The sequence below is a fragment of the Danio aesculapii genome, chromosome 16 (assembly GCF_903798145.1).
Source record: "Danio aesculapii chromosome 16, fDanAes4.1, whole genome shotgun sequence".
NCBI classification, from domain to species: Eukaryota; Metazoa; Chordata; class Actinopteri; order Cypriniformes; family Danionidae; genus Danio; species Danio aesculapii.
Genome location: NC_079450.1, coordinates 36,102,163 through 36,118,662, shown reverse-complemented (window position 1 = coordinate 36,118,662; position 16,500 = coordinate 36,102,163). Strand labels below are relative to the sequence as shown.

The window sequence follows — 16,500 nt, the reverse complement described above, 5'->3', positions numbered from 1 at the left end:
AAGCACGTCAATCATGCAAAACGCTCAACTCGTGCCGCTTCATTCACGCGAATCACGGCATTCACGCCGCCTTATTCGCACGTATCTTGCCGCAGGATGTTTATTCATGTCTTTCCATTGACTTAACATGTAAATCACTCACGCTTGATGCTTCATCCGCGTCTGGTGTGAACGCAGCATAAAGCTTCATTCACACTACAAGCAGAGATGTATAAAGTACTAGAGACCCAGACTTAAGTAAAAGTACAAGTACTCTATCAAAAAGTGACTTGAGTAGAAGTAAAAGTGCTCTTTAAGCACCATACTTAAGTGGAAGTACTAAAGTATTCAACATTTTTTGTACTTAAGTATTGCAAGTAGTTTATTTCAAAATTTACTACTCAAGTACTGAAAGTAAAAGTACAAGTATTGTGTAATGTAGTTATTAAAGAATGCAGTCAAAAGACATCATATTGTTTTGTTTATTTTAAATCTCTTTTTTGGGGGCACGTCATTAAGCAGATTGAAAAGAAACATGAATTACAATACTGTTTTTCTCTCACGCTTGAACCACAGATCTGACAGATTATAACGGCTTTAACACACACCTTTCAAAGTTGTGTGTCACAAAAACAGTCCATAATCCACTCAAAACGCTATTGAAACCCATTTTCGGAGCACAATTTACTGGTTGTAAACGCTGTAAACGAACGTTCTAATTCACTTGATTTTGATTTTATTGTAAAAAAAAAGAAAACGTGTATATTACTGTGTTAAATGAAAATCTGAAATATTTTATGGCTTATGGCTATGATTTAGTATTCAAAAATGTTTCATTTTGATTATGTTTTAATTAAATTGGTCCTAAACTTCATATTTTTATAGTATATTTATTCATTCTGGTACTTTTACCATAAACCAACATCTCAACCATTTGGTAGAGGCTGATATTTTAGAAATTATGAGATGTGTTGGGGGAAAATGTATTGATTGTGTTAACTAGCGACATTAGGAATTGAGAAATGCAATAAATAAAAAAATTCTATTGGTTTTTTTCTTGGTGTGACAGTTAAATGGTTACTTGTAATATAATTGTGTCCTTTAATACAGCAGTAAGATATATGAACTGTACCCTTAATTTGACCCGCTCAAAGAAAACACTCTTTCTGAATGTATCAAACAAAACTCATGCACAGAAGACAGCATGAGCATTTATACAAATAAACTAATGTAAATATTCTCCCGCCTGCTTTTTAAACGCTGACAGGCGAGGTCTTACACCCCTTTGATTGGTTATTGTCTTCACCTTCTCAACAGAAAGGGCTGCTATCGGCTTTAGAAATGAAAGCGTTGTTCACTGATGGCGGGAAGAACAGCCGCGGTTACAGTCTATGTATGTATAATACGCGGTTATCACAGGTAATCTATAATAGACACAGTGGAGAAAACTTGCACCTTATACACGCCTACCAGGCCAGCGGGTCAAATCTCCAAAGTGAGAGAGGCAGAGATGGGAGTCTCACAACATTTCTCTGTAGTAGTGAAATAGCGGCTCGTGTGCTGTGCCGCCTTCACTCGCCCTCGCGCCTCCGTCCTTCGCCATAGTATTGCGACACCGCACATAGGAGATAAATGACGTCAGTACGTAATAACCCGTTATGATCTATTACTGAACCGATTTCGACCATTTTGACACCTCTAGTAACGAGTAACGATGCAGCTCATAAAAAATCTATCGGAGTAAAAGTATTAAACTCATCGAAAATATGTACTTAAGTAAAAGTGGAAGTAGGAGAAAAAAACAATACTCCAGTAAAGTACAGATACTGCCTTTTAGTACTTAAGTACAGTAGTGAAGTAGTTCTACTTCGTTACTATACATCTCTGACTACAAGCGACTCACAGCGGCAAAGTCACAAGCGACATTTCGTCATTTTTAACAGAGTGAGCGACTTCCGGTGTCCTCCAACTACATGAGCGACAGAGACCATTGGCGACCAGGTGGTCGTGCCGAACAATTCGACAAAGTTGAGAATCTTTCAACTTTATGCAAATGAAGAGCGACTTTGATCGACAGCCAATAGGAGCACCAGTAGAGCTCACATGATCCTTTCTCAGCTCGCTTAGAGGCTGGTTGTATTCTCCATGCTGTAGACCTACACAGACCTGTGCTTGCAGCAGATCGCCACCCAGAGCGACAGGCAGCTACAAAGTCACTGCTAGTGTGAGTGAGGTATAAGAAACGATAACACCAGGGAGGCGATATGAGCACTGAATATGTGTGAAAATGGAGCTTATAATGTGTGTGTAATGTCCTGCAGCTGTGTCAGTGTAATCAGAGTCCAGATGAGTCACAGCTGTAGTGGGTTGATTAGCGCAATGCCTGGTGGGAGGTGTAGTCCGGCTGAAAGAAGTGGAGTGTACTGATAATTGTGACACTGGAAATGCACAGATGTTGTTGTTTTGATGAATCATAAGTATCTGTATAGTTCCTTTACTGTGTTGAATATCTGTCAACCCAAAGGCTTCCAGAAGAGCTATGAGAAAAGATTCATAGGCTCATCATATAGAGTCAGAAACATGATGCATATGTGCATTGTTACTATGATTATAATTTATGTTCTAACTTTGCTATTCAAATAAACCATATATCTCACACGTCAATATGGAATCTTGCTTTATCATGTTATGTAGAACTTCTTAAAAAGAAGCGTGCAGTGAACGCACACATGTAGTAGATTGCCAAACTTTTCTTGTGCCGCAGGTGTTTCAGTGAGGAGAGCTGTCTCTCTCTCAGACAGCTGGAGGGTTACCTGGTCGTTCTCCAGCCTGATGCTCCTCAGATCTCCCTCTCCGGGGTGGGACCCCATCTGGCCCGTCCAGCCGCTGAGTTTGAGGGTCCTCAAGGGGTTCCCTTGTTTCCTGAGCTCCGCATCGTCTGCTCCTTGTCTCACGCTGTGAACACAGCTGCTCAGGGCATGGAGGGAGGGGGTAAGGGTTGAACATTTCACCTAAACCAATAATCCTTGAACCCACAGCATGACAGATCACCCCTATAAGGGCTTTTGCAGTTAAATAGATTCTGTTCGTTTATTCTGGGAAAACGATCTTCACTTCAGGCCCTGTTAAGGCCAAGAGGCTTGACTTTATGAATGCCTAATAACTAAAGATCCGCAGTATAAGAGCTTGTTTTGCTTCTTTCTAGAGGCACTGCATGCTTGATAGATTTCCCATTAAAGACGTCAAGGTCAAGGCATCGTCATTAGTATGCTAGTGTAGTGTGTCAATTGAGAATGAGAGCAAAACAAGCAACCGAATTACTTATTCAGCCAAAGTTTAACCTGCACTCACTCTGTTATCTGTAACTTTGGGCTTGTGCAATGCTGGAGAACTTTGCTCCTCTGTCACTTCTGTGGTATGGCCAAAGGGTAGAGAGTCTTTTTCCGTTTCTGTTTATCAGCGCTGATGTCAGATGCTGTCGCTCACACTCTGGATGGGTGTGAAGTCCAACCCTTGGGGGAGGAGCTAAACACAGAGAGGGAGGAGCTTCTGGTTGACATGGAGTCTTTGAGAGAGAGGGGGCTCGACATCATTAATACAACGGCCTACATTGCCATTACTGGTAATTTTGACTAATCATTACTCACTTTGCAAGCACTGGTAGTCATTTATAATTATACAACTTGCACATTACTTTTATGTATGTATACGATAAAATATTTGGACACTCACGATGTACAATGAAAACAAAATAACCTGTAATGTTTGTGTATCTGTTTTATTTTGATTATATATTCCATTTTGAAACACTTATTTCTGAAGTGGATAATGTTTTGTGGTGGGTTTTAAACAGATGCCATTTGGTTTTTTATATTTGATACAAAACATTTGTACATTTTAAATTCTTAATACTTTTTTTTCATATATTTTTTTGTATCTGTTATTGTTATCATAGAAACTACCATTCAAAGGTTTTAGATCAGAAAGTTTTTTAAGCTCACCAAAGCATTTATTTGATCAAAAATACAGCATAAACTGTAATGGTCTAAAATATTGGTACAGTAAAAAAGCATAAGTATTATTACAATTAAAAAAGCTATTTATTCCTGTAATGAAAAAGCGTTACTCCAGTCACATGATCCTTCTGAAATCATTCTAATGTGTAATTTGCTGCTCAAGAAACATTTATTATTATTATCAAATAGTTGTGCTTCTTAATAACATTTTCTCTTCGATGAACAAACAGACCAAAACAACATAGTATTAATTTTGTGTATTAATACACATTTTAAGTATTATAAGTATAAAAGAGAAGAACTACTATATATAATGTCAGAAAAATATATAAAAGAAGAGAGTGTCATGCTAAATAGATGTAAAACAGGTCAAAATAATCTGTGGTTACCTACATCTTGGATGACATCTTAATTATTTCTCCTACACAATTCTATTAGGTCACTTAAGTTTTAATAATGAACATCAGACTATCATGTGTTCGGTTCCAATAAAGAGTGGTTGGAATCTTTGCTCTGTTAGTTATCGCTTGGATCGCTCCAATATAACAATGTCTATACAATAGGATAGCCATTGCTGTATTGTCAAGCTGTTAATCCTGAGAAAAACAGTTTGGTTTTGGTTTAAAGTCTGGATTATTGAAGAACCATTCTTATTGTTTTAGTGCATTTCTGACACTTTTAATCACTTCAGTGCATCTTTGCTGAATAAAATTGTAATTTCATTAAAAAAAAAAACATAACCAAAACCTTTGAACAATGATGTATGTAATTAAGCATTACATGCTAATCTTTATTTTCTCTTTTTCAGGTGCGGAGTCTATCTCTGTGTATGAGGATGTGCTACGCTCTATTCACTATCGCTTAGCAAAGGGTTCAGCTCGTTTTGAACGAAGATTTCGTCTGTCGTGCTCAGAAATGAATGGCCGCTACACCAGTAATGAGCTCACGCTGGAGGTAACAAACACCACTGAACACGTCACACCTACAGCACACTAACTCAGTTCACGTTTCCTGACGATAACACACCTTAAGAAGCTCTCACTTTTATTTTGATGCATAATTAACACGGACAGACTTTCACCATGTTTTCCTTTACACTTGCTCAGGTGAACTTCCTGCACTCTCTGGACAGTCTCTACCATCCGTCTCACCTGCTGGCATCTCAGCAGCAGTTCCTCCATCCATCTCATCACACTGGAGAACTGAGCGGACACACACTTCCCAACCCCCACCGCAACTCAGGTACACAATATTTAGCAATCACACTCAAGCATTTAAAAAAAGCTTAAATTAACTATGGTTTTGTGAATCTAATCTTATGTTTAACCATGGTATTTGTGGTAAAACTGTGGTTATACAAACGGAAGTCAGTGTACCAAACACTAATGGTAACTACAATTTTACTTGAAAAAAGGTTAATTTTAAAGACTTATTTACTACCAGAACTGCTGCCCACCGGATATATAAATATATATATATATATACAGTTCTGCCTGGTTCTCAAATCTGATTGGCTGATAGCCGTGCGATATGCTGCAATATCAGAACTCATACAACCTCTTTACTCTTGGGTATTACTCCGCCCACATAAAGTGACAGCAGATCAATCAATAAACACACTACTACAAATATTGCAGCTGTTGGACAATGTAATGCTTTTCTTTTTCACTAGAGAATGTAATTGTTTAGATAGCATCTATGCAGTTTATTTTTAAGGTTAGTGCCTATTTTAAATATTTATATAAATCTTCATCAGCCTGTCGTTGAGCAGAGCAAAGACGGTTGACGTTGTCCATCCACAAGATGGCGACAGAGACCGCATAATAAGCCCTTAGAGGAGAAAAGATTGGCGTATCTAACCACAATCTAACATTCTAAAATTGGTGAGTTACATCTTTCTCGAGAAAGTCAATCTTTCCCTTTTGTATGTTGTAGTGCTGTATTTATACCATAGTAATTGTAGTGTATTGAGTGTGAGATGGGACTCACATATCAGGGATGTATTTTGTGTTGGCCATTCTTTGTATAATTCTGAGTTACTTTTTGGTTGGCCATCTGTTTGTTTCTAATGAGTCTCCTGTTTTCGTTACTGCAGACTAGTTCAGTAAAAAGAAAGTGAGAAGAAATGGCCGCATGTGTTTAAGCATTTTTTCTTATCACAAACACAACAGTAATCTGGTAGTGTTTGCGTTGCTTTGGGTTTTTCACGGTTAATTATTGTGATCTCTCGATTGCAACAGACAAATGTCTCTGGACTGATGGCATTTCATGCTGTACAGCCTGATATTCTTAAAATGTCAGCAAAATCACCTGTTTTGTCAGCACACTTTAGATATTATTCTAGAGAATCAAGTGACGTTGGTGAAGTAGCAACGGTTTCTGCTGTTCTGACATCAGCTGCAGATGTGAATGAATGGCGAAAGAAAGTAGTTCCTCATGCAAAAGGGTTTTTAGACTCTCCATGTTTGATTTTCTTTTTTATATACACGATTATGCAGTTGAGCTGTTGTATAAATGCAATATCACACTCGTAGCAGTGTAATATGGCTGTATATTGTTACTGGTGGGTCTTTGACCTCGTCCCAACGCACGCCTTCCCCAGTGCCGATATACTGCCATATTGCACTAGCCTACTCGTGTGATATTGCTCCTATATATATATATATATATTATATATATATAATATATATATATAATATATATATAATATATATATATATATATATATATATATATATATACAGTGTTGCCTCAAGGATTTTTTCCAGCTGTGGCAGCAGGCTTTTTACACCAATCTACCAACTACCAACAGTGTTATTTCAATGACAAATGTCGTGAGTGCAGTATTACAAGTCAAGATCGTATTTACGTAATATGAGCATGCGTATCTCCTTGCTTGCGCGCTGATTTCCTCTGTTTGTGCACAAAACTTCTTGCACGCTCCCTCAAATATTCGCTGCTCAAGAGCAGATTTTCTTGTGTGCTCGCAAATAAACGCTGCTGAAGTGCGATTTAGTGCGTTTAGGTAACAAGTATGTCTCCCAAAATTTAATAGATTTGCTAGGAATATTAATAAAAGTCTCCAATAGACCTACAGAGCGGCATTAATGCGTCCTGAAGTAAAGTAAAATGGCTTTAATCTCCAGCAAGATAAAGTCATTGTATGCAGAGCCATACCCTTTATCTATAGAGTATAATTATGGAAACTGTGTTAATCTTAAATGAAAGCTACATCGTGTTTGCTGGCCTCGCGCAGCCTTGTCAGTCAGTCAGTCAGCATATACATTTATTTGTAAGGATATTAAACAATCAATGTAAATTTTCTATAAAAATAATTGAAAAGACCATGAAAAAATGGATTTCATCTTTGGTCACAATAGTGACCGGTTAGTAGAACACAGGGAGTCTAGGTCTATAGTGTAAATGCATGTACAAAATTAAAAATCTCCAGCCAGCAATTAGTTTAAAGACTGGTTTAACTTGTTGAAATTAGTTTTATTCCATTAACAAGAAGTAAACATTGTCTGGCTCAGTTTTAAAAATAACAAAATAGCAATCTTATGCAACAGTTTAACACAAATATTCAAATGAAATGATGACAAAATGACAAATTATAGGAACAAAGAGTAAATTATTGTAAACTTCATTATAAACGGAAATAAATACCCAGCTAGCAAAATTCATGTGGCTTAAATCCAGCCCACACCCGACACTTACACATCCGGCCCACATACGGCATGGAATGATGGCACTTGTGCGGCCCGCTACTGTTTGCCAGATCTGGGCCACAGTTAAGCCATAGCAATATCACATATCAGCCAGAATTCAACCAACTGAACTAGAACTGAGTCTATTCTGGGTCACAGTTTGCTTATATTCTGGCCCAGATCCTGCCCACACCAGACACTTTCATCTGGACCACATACTGAATGGAATGATGGCTCTAGGGCAGTCCGCTCCTGTTTGTCAGATCTGGGCCACAGATACGGCAAAGCAATACCACATATGAGCCAGAATTCAACCAACTGAACCAGAACTGACCCTTTTCTGTGCAACAATTTGCTTTTATTCTGGCCCAGATCTGGCCTACACTTACAGTACATCTGGACTACTTACTGAATGGAATGATAGCTCTTGGGTGGTTCACTCCAGCTCATGTGTTCACTCCAGTTCAGTTCATGTTCAAGTTAAGAGAGTGAAAAAAAAAACTGTTCATAAATGGTAAAAACACACTCAGACTTCAAGAATCCGACCTTGTAGCTCAACAATGGTAACAATTAAAGTATTTTATGCTGCAATGCATGAAATGCAAAGTGGTCTGCATATGTTTTAAAATAACTGGGCCACATTTGCCATATTTTCTCTGGGCCACTTAAGGCTCACAGCTGCATTAGCCAGAGTTTACTCTTCCGAATATTTGCCAAAAGTGGCCCACATATGTTTTAAGATAACTGGGCCACATTTGCCATATCTTCTTTGGGCCACTATAGGCTAATAGCCACATTAGCCAAAGCTTACTGTGCCGAATATTTGCCAAAAGTGGCCCACATATGTCTTAAAATAACTGGGCCACATTTGCCATATTTTCTCTGGGCCACTTAAGGCTCACAGCTGCATTAGCGAGAGCGTACCATGCCAAATATTGCCAAAAGTGACACACATATGTCATAAGATAACTGGGCCACATTTGCACCTACACATGTTAGCCATTTTAGGTTTATTTTGTGCGACCATCACAGACTGACACAGAATGACATATGGGGGTGATAGACTCCCTGTGTAATACCATTGTGACCGTCTTTAATTATCAGCAGTTTGACAACAGAAAAAAACTATGTAATAATAAATTTTTCATATGTATGTATAAATAACCCTTTCATGATGCATGCATGCAAAAGATGTATTTCCTATTTAAAAATCAACTTAAAAAACTTTGACATTATGCTTCCATTCAGATGGCAGTACTAGGAAATGAATGTGTATGGTCACATGGCCAAACTACCCAATCATGTTGGACCTGCCCTGAACTCATTTAGACATCTTAAATTTTCATTATATATGAACATTTGATTGGGCGACGCAGTGGCGCAGTAGGTAGTGCTGTCGCCTCACAGCAAGAAGCCTCCGCTCAGTTGGTGAGTTTGCATGTTCTTCTCTACGTTCGCGTGGGTTTCCTCCGGGTGCTCCGGTTTCCCCCACAGTCCAAAGACATGCAGTACAAGTGAATAGGGTAAGCTAAATTGTCTGTAGTGTATGATTGTATGTGTGAATGAGTGTGTGTGTATGTTTCCCAGAGATGGGTTGCGGCTGGAAGTAAAAACGTGCTGGATGAGTTGGCAGTTCGTTTCGCTGTGGCGACCCCGGATTAAGAAAGGGACTAAGCCGAAAAGAAAATGAACGAATGAATGAACATTTGATTTATAATAAGAGTTGCTTTTTAATACTACAGAAAAATATGCAAGCAAAAATTGTGGTCACAATTGTGACAGGTGGGATTAAATGGGTTAACCAATAATAATTAACCAATTGAATTCTAGTGCTAGAGCAGGGAGAGGGAAGGTTTGTTTTTTTTTTTGGGGGGGGGAGGTTGGAGAGAGAGAGTGTTTCTACAGGTGGTTTGTCAAACCCACTCATTTGTGTGAAGCACACTTCATAAATACACCGTTGTTTATATACATAAATGTTTTTTTAATGGAATGATTGTAAAAGTGTGTCTGGTACAAATGTACAAAAAAAAAGCTTTCGTTAGCTGATTAGATGTTTACTTTAAAGAGCAGTTGAACAGGTGTAAGTGGCCAGTGTTTTTTGGTTACATATAGTCTGTTTATAATGTTAGTAGATGCGCCTATTCATACTGCATATAGAGATTTGAGTTTTAAGTTTTACTGTATATGTTAATGGCGTTAATGCAATATAGGGAAAACTAAATTGAGTCCACAATTCCATAAAAGCACAGATGAGAGTGGAAGGTTCTGTGGTTGATTAGTGACAGTGGGCAAAATTAAAGAACACATTTCCATAATGACCAGCGCAATCTACCAAGGGCAGGGCAAATTAAAAAGAATGTGGCTTGGTAATTGCTAAGTTCTGATAAAGGCTGCGTCTAAAAGCTTAGGCTCTGCCCTGCTGCCCAATCAGACAGTGACTTTGGAGGCAATGTTATCGCACGAAGGCACCTCGGAAAATGGATTTCAGACAGACTTCGTAGACAGCATAATGATTTAATCATGTGCAACAAAATGGAGAGCATTCTGGTGATAACTAAAGGGATCATTGCTTACTACAGTAGTAACTTCTCACTAGAAATTCAATGTGGAAAATGTTGGTCAAAAATAGACTTTACACACAAATTGGCCCCCATTTCAAGATGCCGTGTTTAGTTTTTGCTCAACTGTCAGAAATGGAACACACAGGATTGTGGGATATTGATGGCAGCAAAGGACACATCTATGCTGCCTTTGAAATTTGATCAGAAGAAGTCACATCTAGAGACAGGAAATGAAAGAGAACTTGGATTCAGATATTCTTTAATGCCTTCCTTTCTTGGATTTTACCCCATACCCTTGCACTTTAGAGCTTTCACACACAGCCTATGCCTTCTTTTGCCATTCCAATGTACGCTGCTGAAAGTGGTGTGGCTTCGGTCTGCTATTCTCAGCCTGTGTTCAATTGGCTTCAGGATGCTGTTTAAATTCCTGCTGCTAATTCAGAGCTTGTTCATCCTGAAATCTTTGTTTAAAACAAGACATGATTTTTAAGATGACAGTACTGCTATAAATATATTCCAATCATAAACAAAAGTACAAATATAAACTTCAGGTCTGGTTCAAATGTAAAGTTGGAAAGATGTTTTTCGTCACCTTGGAATTATAAAGTTCTGTCTGCGTTCTAAATGATTTTGAGATATTGAGCTTCAAAGTTTTTGCATTCAATAGCAAACAATAAATGCATAACAGTTCTCTTTCATACATAAACATGACAGAGACTCTAAATGAACTCTAAATGTAAATGATCAAAATTCTCTTACATTTGCAAATTGGGGTAAAAAAAGGGCAAACACAAATAGAACCTTCTAAAAAGTAATTTTCTGCTTGAATTATAAGGTGTTATCTGTCAGATCATACATTAAAATACTACTTTTCAAGAAATACAATCAGTCTGCTTATTAATTTAATAAAAAAGATACAAATTTGTGTTGTAACAATATGTTGCTGTTTGAGAAGGTTACATTTTTTTTGTTTTCTATAACATTTATTTAATGTTTTAAAATGAATATTTTTTAAATTTAAGCATACAAGGCTGAGCTAAATATTTTGTCCAGTGCAGCTGTTAATTTTATGTCATTAATATGGTAATTATTATTGAATATATGCTTTATATGAATTATATTTATTGAATTTTAGGCCCCATTAATTAAATTCAAGGGGCATACATGCTTCAAGGCTAAATATCAAATTTAAAGACTTAAAATTAAAACAGATAATGAGCAAATGAGTTTAACAAACACTGAAAAATGTTTCATTGACTATATATACACAAATAAAAATATTTCATATTTAATGTATTACATTTTTAAATAACTGTTTCTTTTTCAACAATGTAAAATTAAACGTTTCATCACATTTACATACATCTTTTCAGTTTCAGGTTTCTTCTCAATTTTATGTGGTGCATGATTTAGTTGACTCTGATTTTGTGTTTTTTTCTGGTCTTTCCCGCTGTCAATGGAGCAGTCCAGTGGAATGACATAGAAAGCTGATCCTGATTGGTCCTCGTGCGTGCATTCGAAATGCTGATTGACTAACATAAAGAACCTTATAGAGTCACACTAGTTTCACTTTGTAGATAAAACCTTTTTTGTTTTTTAAATAAAAAGTCTTAAAATGTAAACAACTTATTAAAAAAAACATCACATCATGTAAATAAGTTGTCATTTAATAGGAATATGTGAATAACTCAATTTTGACAAAAATGTCTGATAGAACCTTATAAATCTAAGGTGACGATTTGCACAGCCAAAAAATCTGTAAAAACGTAGCTCAAGAATAGTTTTGCAATCGGATCATGACTCCCTGAATTTGAGTCAGATTGGATCATGAAGTTCTTAAAGATTCCCACCCCTAAAAGGGAAACTGCACATAAAAAAACACTGTCACTACATAATATGCCGATGCTTCACTACGTGCCTTTGTAAATTATGGCAGTAGTTAGTTAATGTTAATAGAGGGCTTGTACAAACTGTTACTAAATCTGCCCTGAATGTCAAAATATATATTTATATTTTTATTCTTCATGATATAAATCTTGTAAAATAATTCATTTCAATTTAATTCATCCTTATTTCTATAGCACTTTTACAATGTAGATTGTGTCAAAGCAGTTTAACACAGAAGTTCTAGTAAATTGAAACTGTCAGTTCAGTTTTCAGAGTTGAAGTTCAATTTAGTTCAGTTCAGTTTAGTTTAAATTTCACTGCTGAAAGTCTAAACACTGAAGAGCAAATCTATCGATGCGCAGCTCCACAAGTCCTAAAACCAAGAAAGCCATTGGCGACAATAATGAACTGTTAGAATAAACACTCTCTCTATCTTTATGTCTATAGTTGTTCCTGGAGCGGCCACTGTCATCATCATGGTGTGTGTGGGTTTCCTGGTTGTCATGGTGATTCTTGGAGTTTTCCGCATTCGCTCCATCCACCGTCGTGGTGAAGGAGCAAGAGGCGGAGGCAAAGACGGTGGCAACCAATGGGATGATTCGGCCCTCACCATCATTGTGAACCCAATGGAGGTATGATGCCAGTACAGTCAATGTTACTTAAATCAGTCAAAATAAGGACAAAATATTCATTAGGCCTTCAGACATAAGTAAAAGATGTATTTTTTATTAAAAATATTTCAGCATATTAATGCTTTAAATGTATTTTTATGTAAAATGTATATATATACAGTTGAAGTCAGAATTACTAGCCCCCTGTTTATTTTTTTCTCTAATTTCTGTTTAACAGAGTTTATTTCAACACATTTCTAAACATAATAGTTTTAATAACTCATTTCTAATAAATGATTTATTTTATCTTTGTCATGATGACAGTAAATAATATTTGATTATTTTTCAAGACAATTCTATACAGCTTAAAGTGACAATTAAAGGCTTAACTAGGTTAATTAGATTAACTAGGCAGGTTAAGGTAATTAGGCAAGTTTTGGTATATCGATGCTTTGTTCTGTAGACTATCAAAAATATATATATAGCTTAAAGGGGCTAATAATTTTGACCTTAAAAATTAAAACCGCTTTTGTTCTAGCTGAAATAAAATAAATAAGACTATCTCCAGAGGAAAAAATATTATCAGACACCACTGTGAAAAAAAATAAATAAATAAATAAATTATATATATATATATATATATATATATATATATATATATATATATATATATAAAAAATTATATATATATAGAAAATGTCATGTGTTCCTGTTATTCAAATTAGAATTTTCAGCATAATTACTGTCTTTATAATGTGACATGATCATTCAGAAATCATTCTAATATGCAACATTTCTTATTATTTTTTATCAATACATTTATTATTTTCACATCAACAATTTACAGAATCATTTCATTATACATGTAAACATACATTTCCAACCACCTTTCCACCCTCACAAGACAGAACACTTAAATGGACATATATGTGAGACATCGAGCTGATGTGTAAAATAAACACGTAAACAAATAATGACAAACATTAAGCAATGAAGTGTCATACTTTTCCATCAGCATGTATTTAAATAATGTGCCCCAAATCTTTTCAAACATTGATGTTTTGTTTTTTCTTTAGATTAAACATTTTTTTTTTTACAGGAAAATAAGACGAAAGTTCTTTAAGCCAGTGTTTCTCAACCACGTTCCTGGAGCACCACCAACACTGCGTGTTTTGGATGTCTCCTTTGTCTGTCACACCCATTACAGGTCTTTAGTCTCTGCTAATGAGCTAATTGGTTTGGTTAAGGCGATGTAGAAAATTTGTAGAGCTGGTGGTTCTCCAGAAACATGGTTGAGAAACATTGCTCTAAGCCATACAATATGACTGGGTGGTTCTACTGATTTCCATAGTATAGCAATGCATTTATTTGCTGCTATCAGAGCCATTTTAATTAAACCTAAATTCTTCCTTTGATTGAGCTGATGAACTGATTCCTCCACCAGTAACATAAATCTTGGGTCAGGTGGAAGGTAATATTAGCAATTTTGTTAATAGTTTCTAGTATATTTCTCCAGTAGGTTTTAAGTTTGGAACATGTCCAAAACATATGTAATAATGTGCCAACCTTGATTTTACATCTAGAGCAGGGGTGCCCAAACCTTTTCTTATGAAGGGCCAAAATCCAAACTTAAGTAAAGGTAAAGACAGTTTCCACTGCAAATTTCCTAATTTATTTAATAATGTTTAAAAATGACTAGAAAACATTGCTTTATATCTACAAATACTGTATTTTTTTACATTTTATAATTAACATTACAGCAAAACCAAAACAATCTAATTTATAACAGAATTACACTAGATGTTGCCTTGATTTGCTCGACGATATCTTCTGCCTCTATCTGTCAAGTGACAGTATTTACTGTAATTTTTTATCTGATTCATTTACAGCATTTAATTAAACATTTAATTTCAGGGTTTTTTTGTAGCACAGCAATAAAACTGGAAAAATTGGAAATGAGGATATCTGTGTTTAATACTCTCGACCCAACCCTCTCCATCAGTCTCACACATCAGTCTCTGGGCCAAATCAAAGGAAAATGGGCCAACTTTGGCCCGCTGGCCCTACTTTGGGCATCTCTATTCGTGCAATCGTTCAGGTGTATAATATACCATGTGTAAAATATTAAACTCTATTAATCTATGTCTATAATAAATGAAAAGATTAAGTCACTTTCACAGATATGTTTCTAAGTATCTTGATCAATAATGCATTTCAAACCTTTAACATTTATTATTATTGTCAAAGTTGAAAAAAATTGTGTATAATTTTGTGAAAACTGTTTCCTTTTTCCTTTCCGAAAATCACGTTATCTTACTTAATCATGTCTTATTTTCTCATGTAGACGTATGAGAACCGTATGGGCGTCGCAACAGATATGGAAGGAGAGTGTGAGGATGAGGAAGAAGTCGTGGATTCACCCGATGACACCAGTGATGACCAGCGAATCATCATCAAGAAAGAGGGAAGAGACTCCGCCCCCAGGTGTTACTGAGCCAATTGATCACACCCGCATACTAAACACCTCCCACTCATTTAAATACAGGAATATACACACACACACAGACGCACCATCAAAGAAAATGAAAGTGTCTAACACAACTGAGACACGATTATAGGATCTCAGCCTCAGTGAATGCAACGCTTCTCTCTGGAATGTACGCTCCCACAATGCACAGCGCATTCCCTCTTTGCCGGTCTCAACCCAGATGTATTTATTAATGGCACACTTATATGTTCGTTCATTATACAGGCTTTCCAGCTGACGTGCTCACTAGAGCGTTTTAAACACAATGAAAACACTAATTGTTAACGCTAAATGTTGTCAACGAATTAACACTGAAATATATCTAAAGACCCCGATATGCTGTAGTGAAGAATGAATGGATGTGACATCATTTTTTATAATATCATGCCAAAACAAAGTGCGTAACACAGCTGGCCAAAACAAACATCTGGAAAAGTTTACTCATGTTCAAAACTAGTTTTAAATGACCATCCGATTGTTAAGTGTGACGTCACGCGAAGCAGCTTTCCAGATCCTAGCGCTCTATTAAACTGTATGGGGAGACTCGTCAAATGGTAATAATAAACGTTTACAAAGCGATGTAATACTTTCGAGAATCACGATCGCAAAATCTATAAATATATATCCATGCCTAATATCCGATGGCCAGAAAGTCATACATTTTTTATAAATTGTTAAAATATTGGTGTCTGTGATGCAGCATGTCCAGAGACTGTCGTGCATATCAGTGTTTCTCAACCACGTTCCTGGAGGACCACCAACACTGCATGTTTTGGATGTCTCCTTTCTCTGACACACCTATTACAGGTTTTTCAGTCTCTGCTAATAAGCTGATGATCTGAATCAGGTGTGTTTGGTTAAGGAGACATGAAAAATGTGCAGAGCTGGTGGTCCTCCAGGAACATGGTTGAGAAACACTGGTGAATATCATGATTTTAATATTTACTTTAATGTGTGATATGACTAAAAAGTGGTCATAAACGAATATTTTCTCAATTTAAATGAGTAGCTGCTTCGACCCGGAAACATTACTCAATACGTCAGGACTGAACTAGCGGATTGGTCCATGGTGATTAAATAATCGCTAGGTGTGGCTTGGAGGGTCCGCCTTTTTAATTCTCGGAAATCGTCTCTGATTCATTTTTAGATTACATCATCATACACTAGTAAGCTGCGTTACATTAGACAAATTTTTAAAAGAAATATTAATGC

The 16,500-nt window shown here is 36.4% G+C and overlaps 1 protein-coding gene across 1 annotated transcript in view; it reads left to right on the top strand.

Moving 5' to 3' along the window:
- clstn3 (calsyntenin 3) overlaps nucleotides 1-15,624 on the top strand; it is a 45,896-nt gene extending 30,272 nt beyond the window's left edge. The window contains exons 14-19 of the mRNA XM_056475127.1: nucleotides 2,744-2,970; nucleotides 3,440-3,601; nucleotides 4,804-4,949; nucleotides 5,102-5,237; nucleotides 12,598-12,782; nucleotides 15,106-15,624. Coding sequence (XP_056331102.1) covers nucleotides 2,744-2,970; nucleotides 3,440-3,601; nucleotides 4,804-4,949; nucleotides 5,102-5,237; nucleotides 12,598-12,782; nucleotides 15,106-15,255 — 1,006 coding nt within the window. The 3' untranslated portion in view covers nucleotides 15,256-15,624. The remainder of the gene's footprint in view (nucleotides 1-2,743; nucleotides 2,971-3,439; nucleotides 3,602-4,803; nucleotides 4,950-5,101; nucleotides 5,238-12,597; nucleotides 12,783-15,105) is intronic.
- Nucleotides 15,625-16,500: the final 876 nt, after the last annotated feature.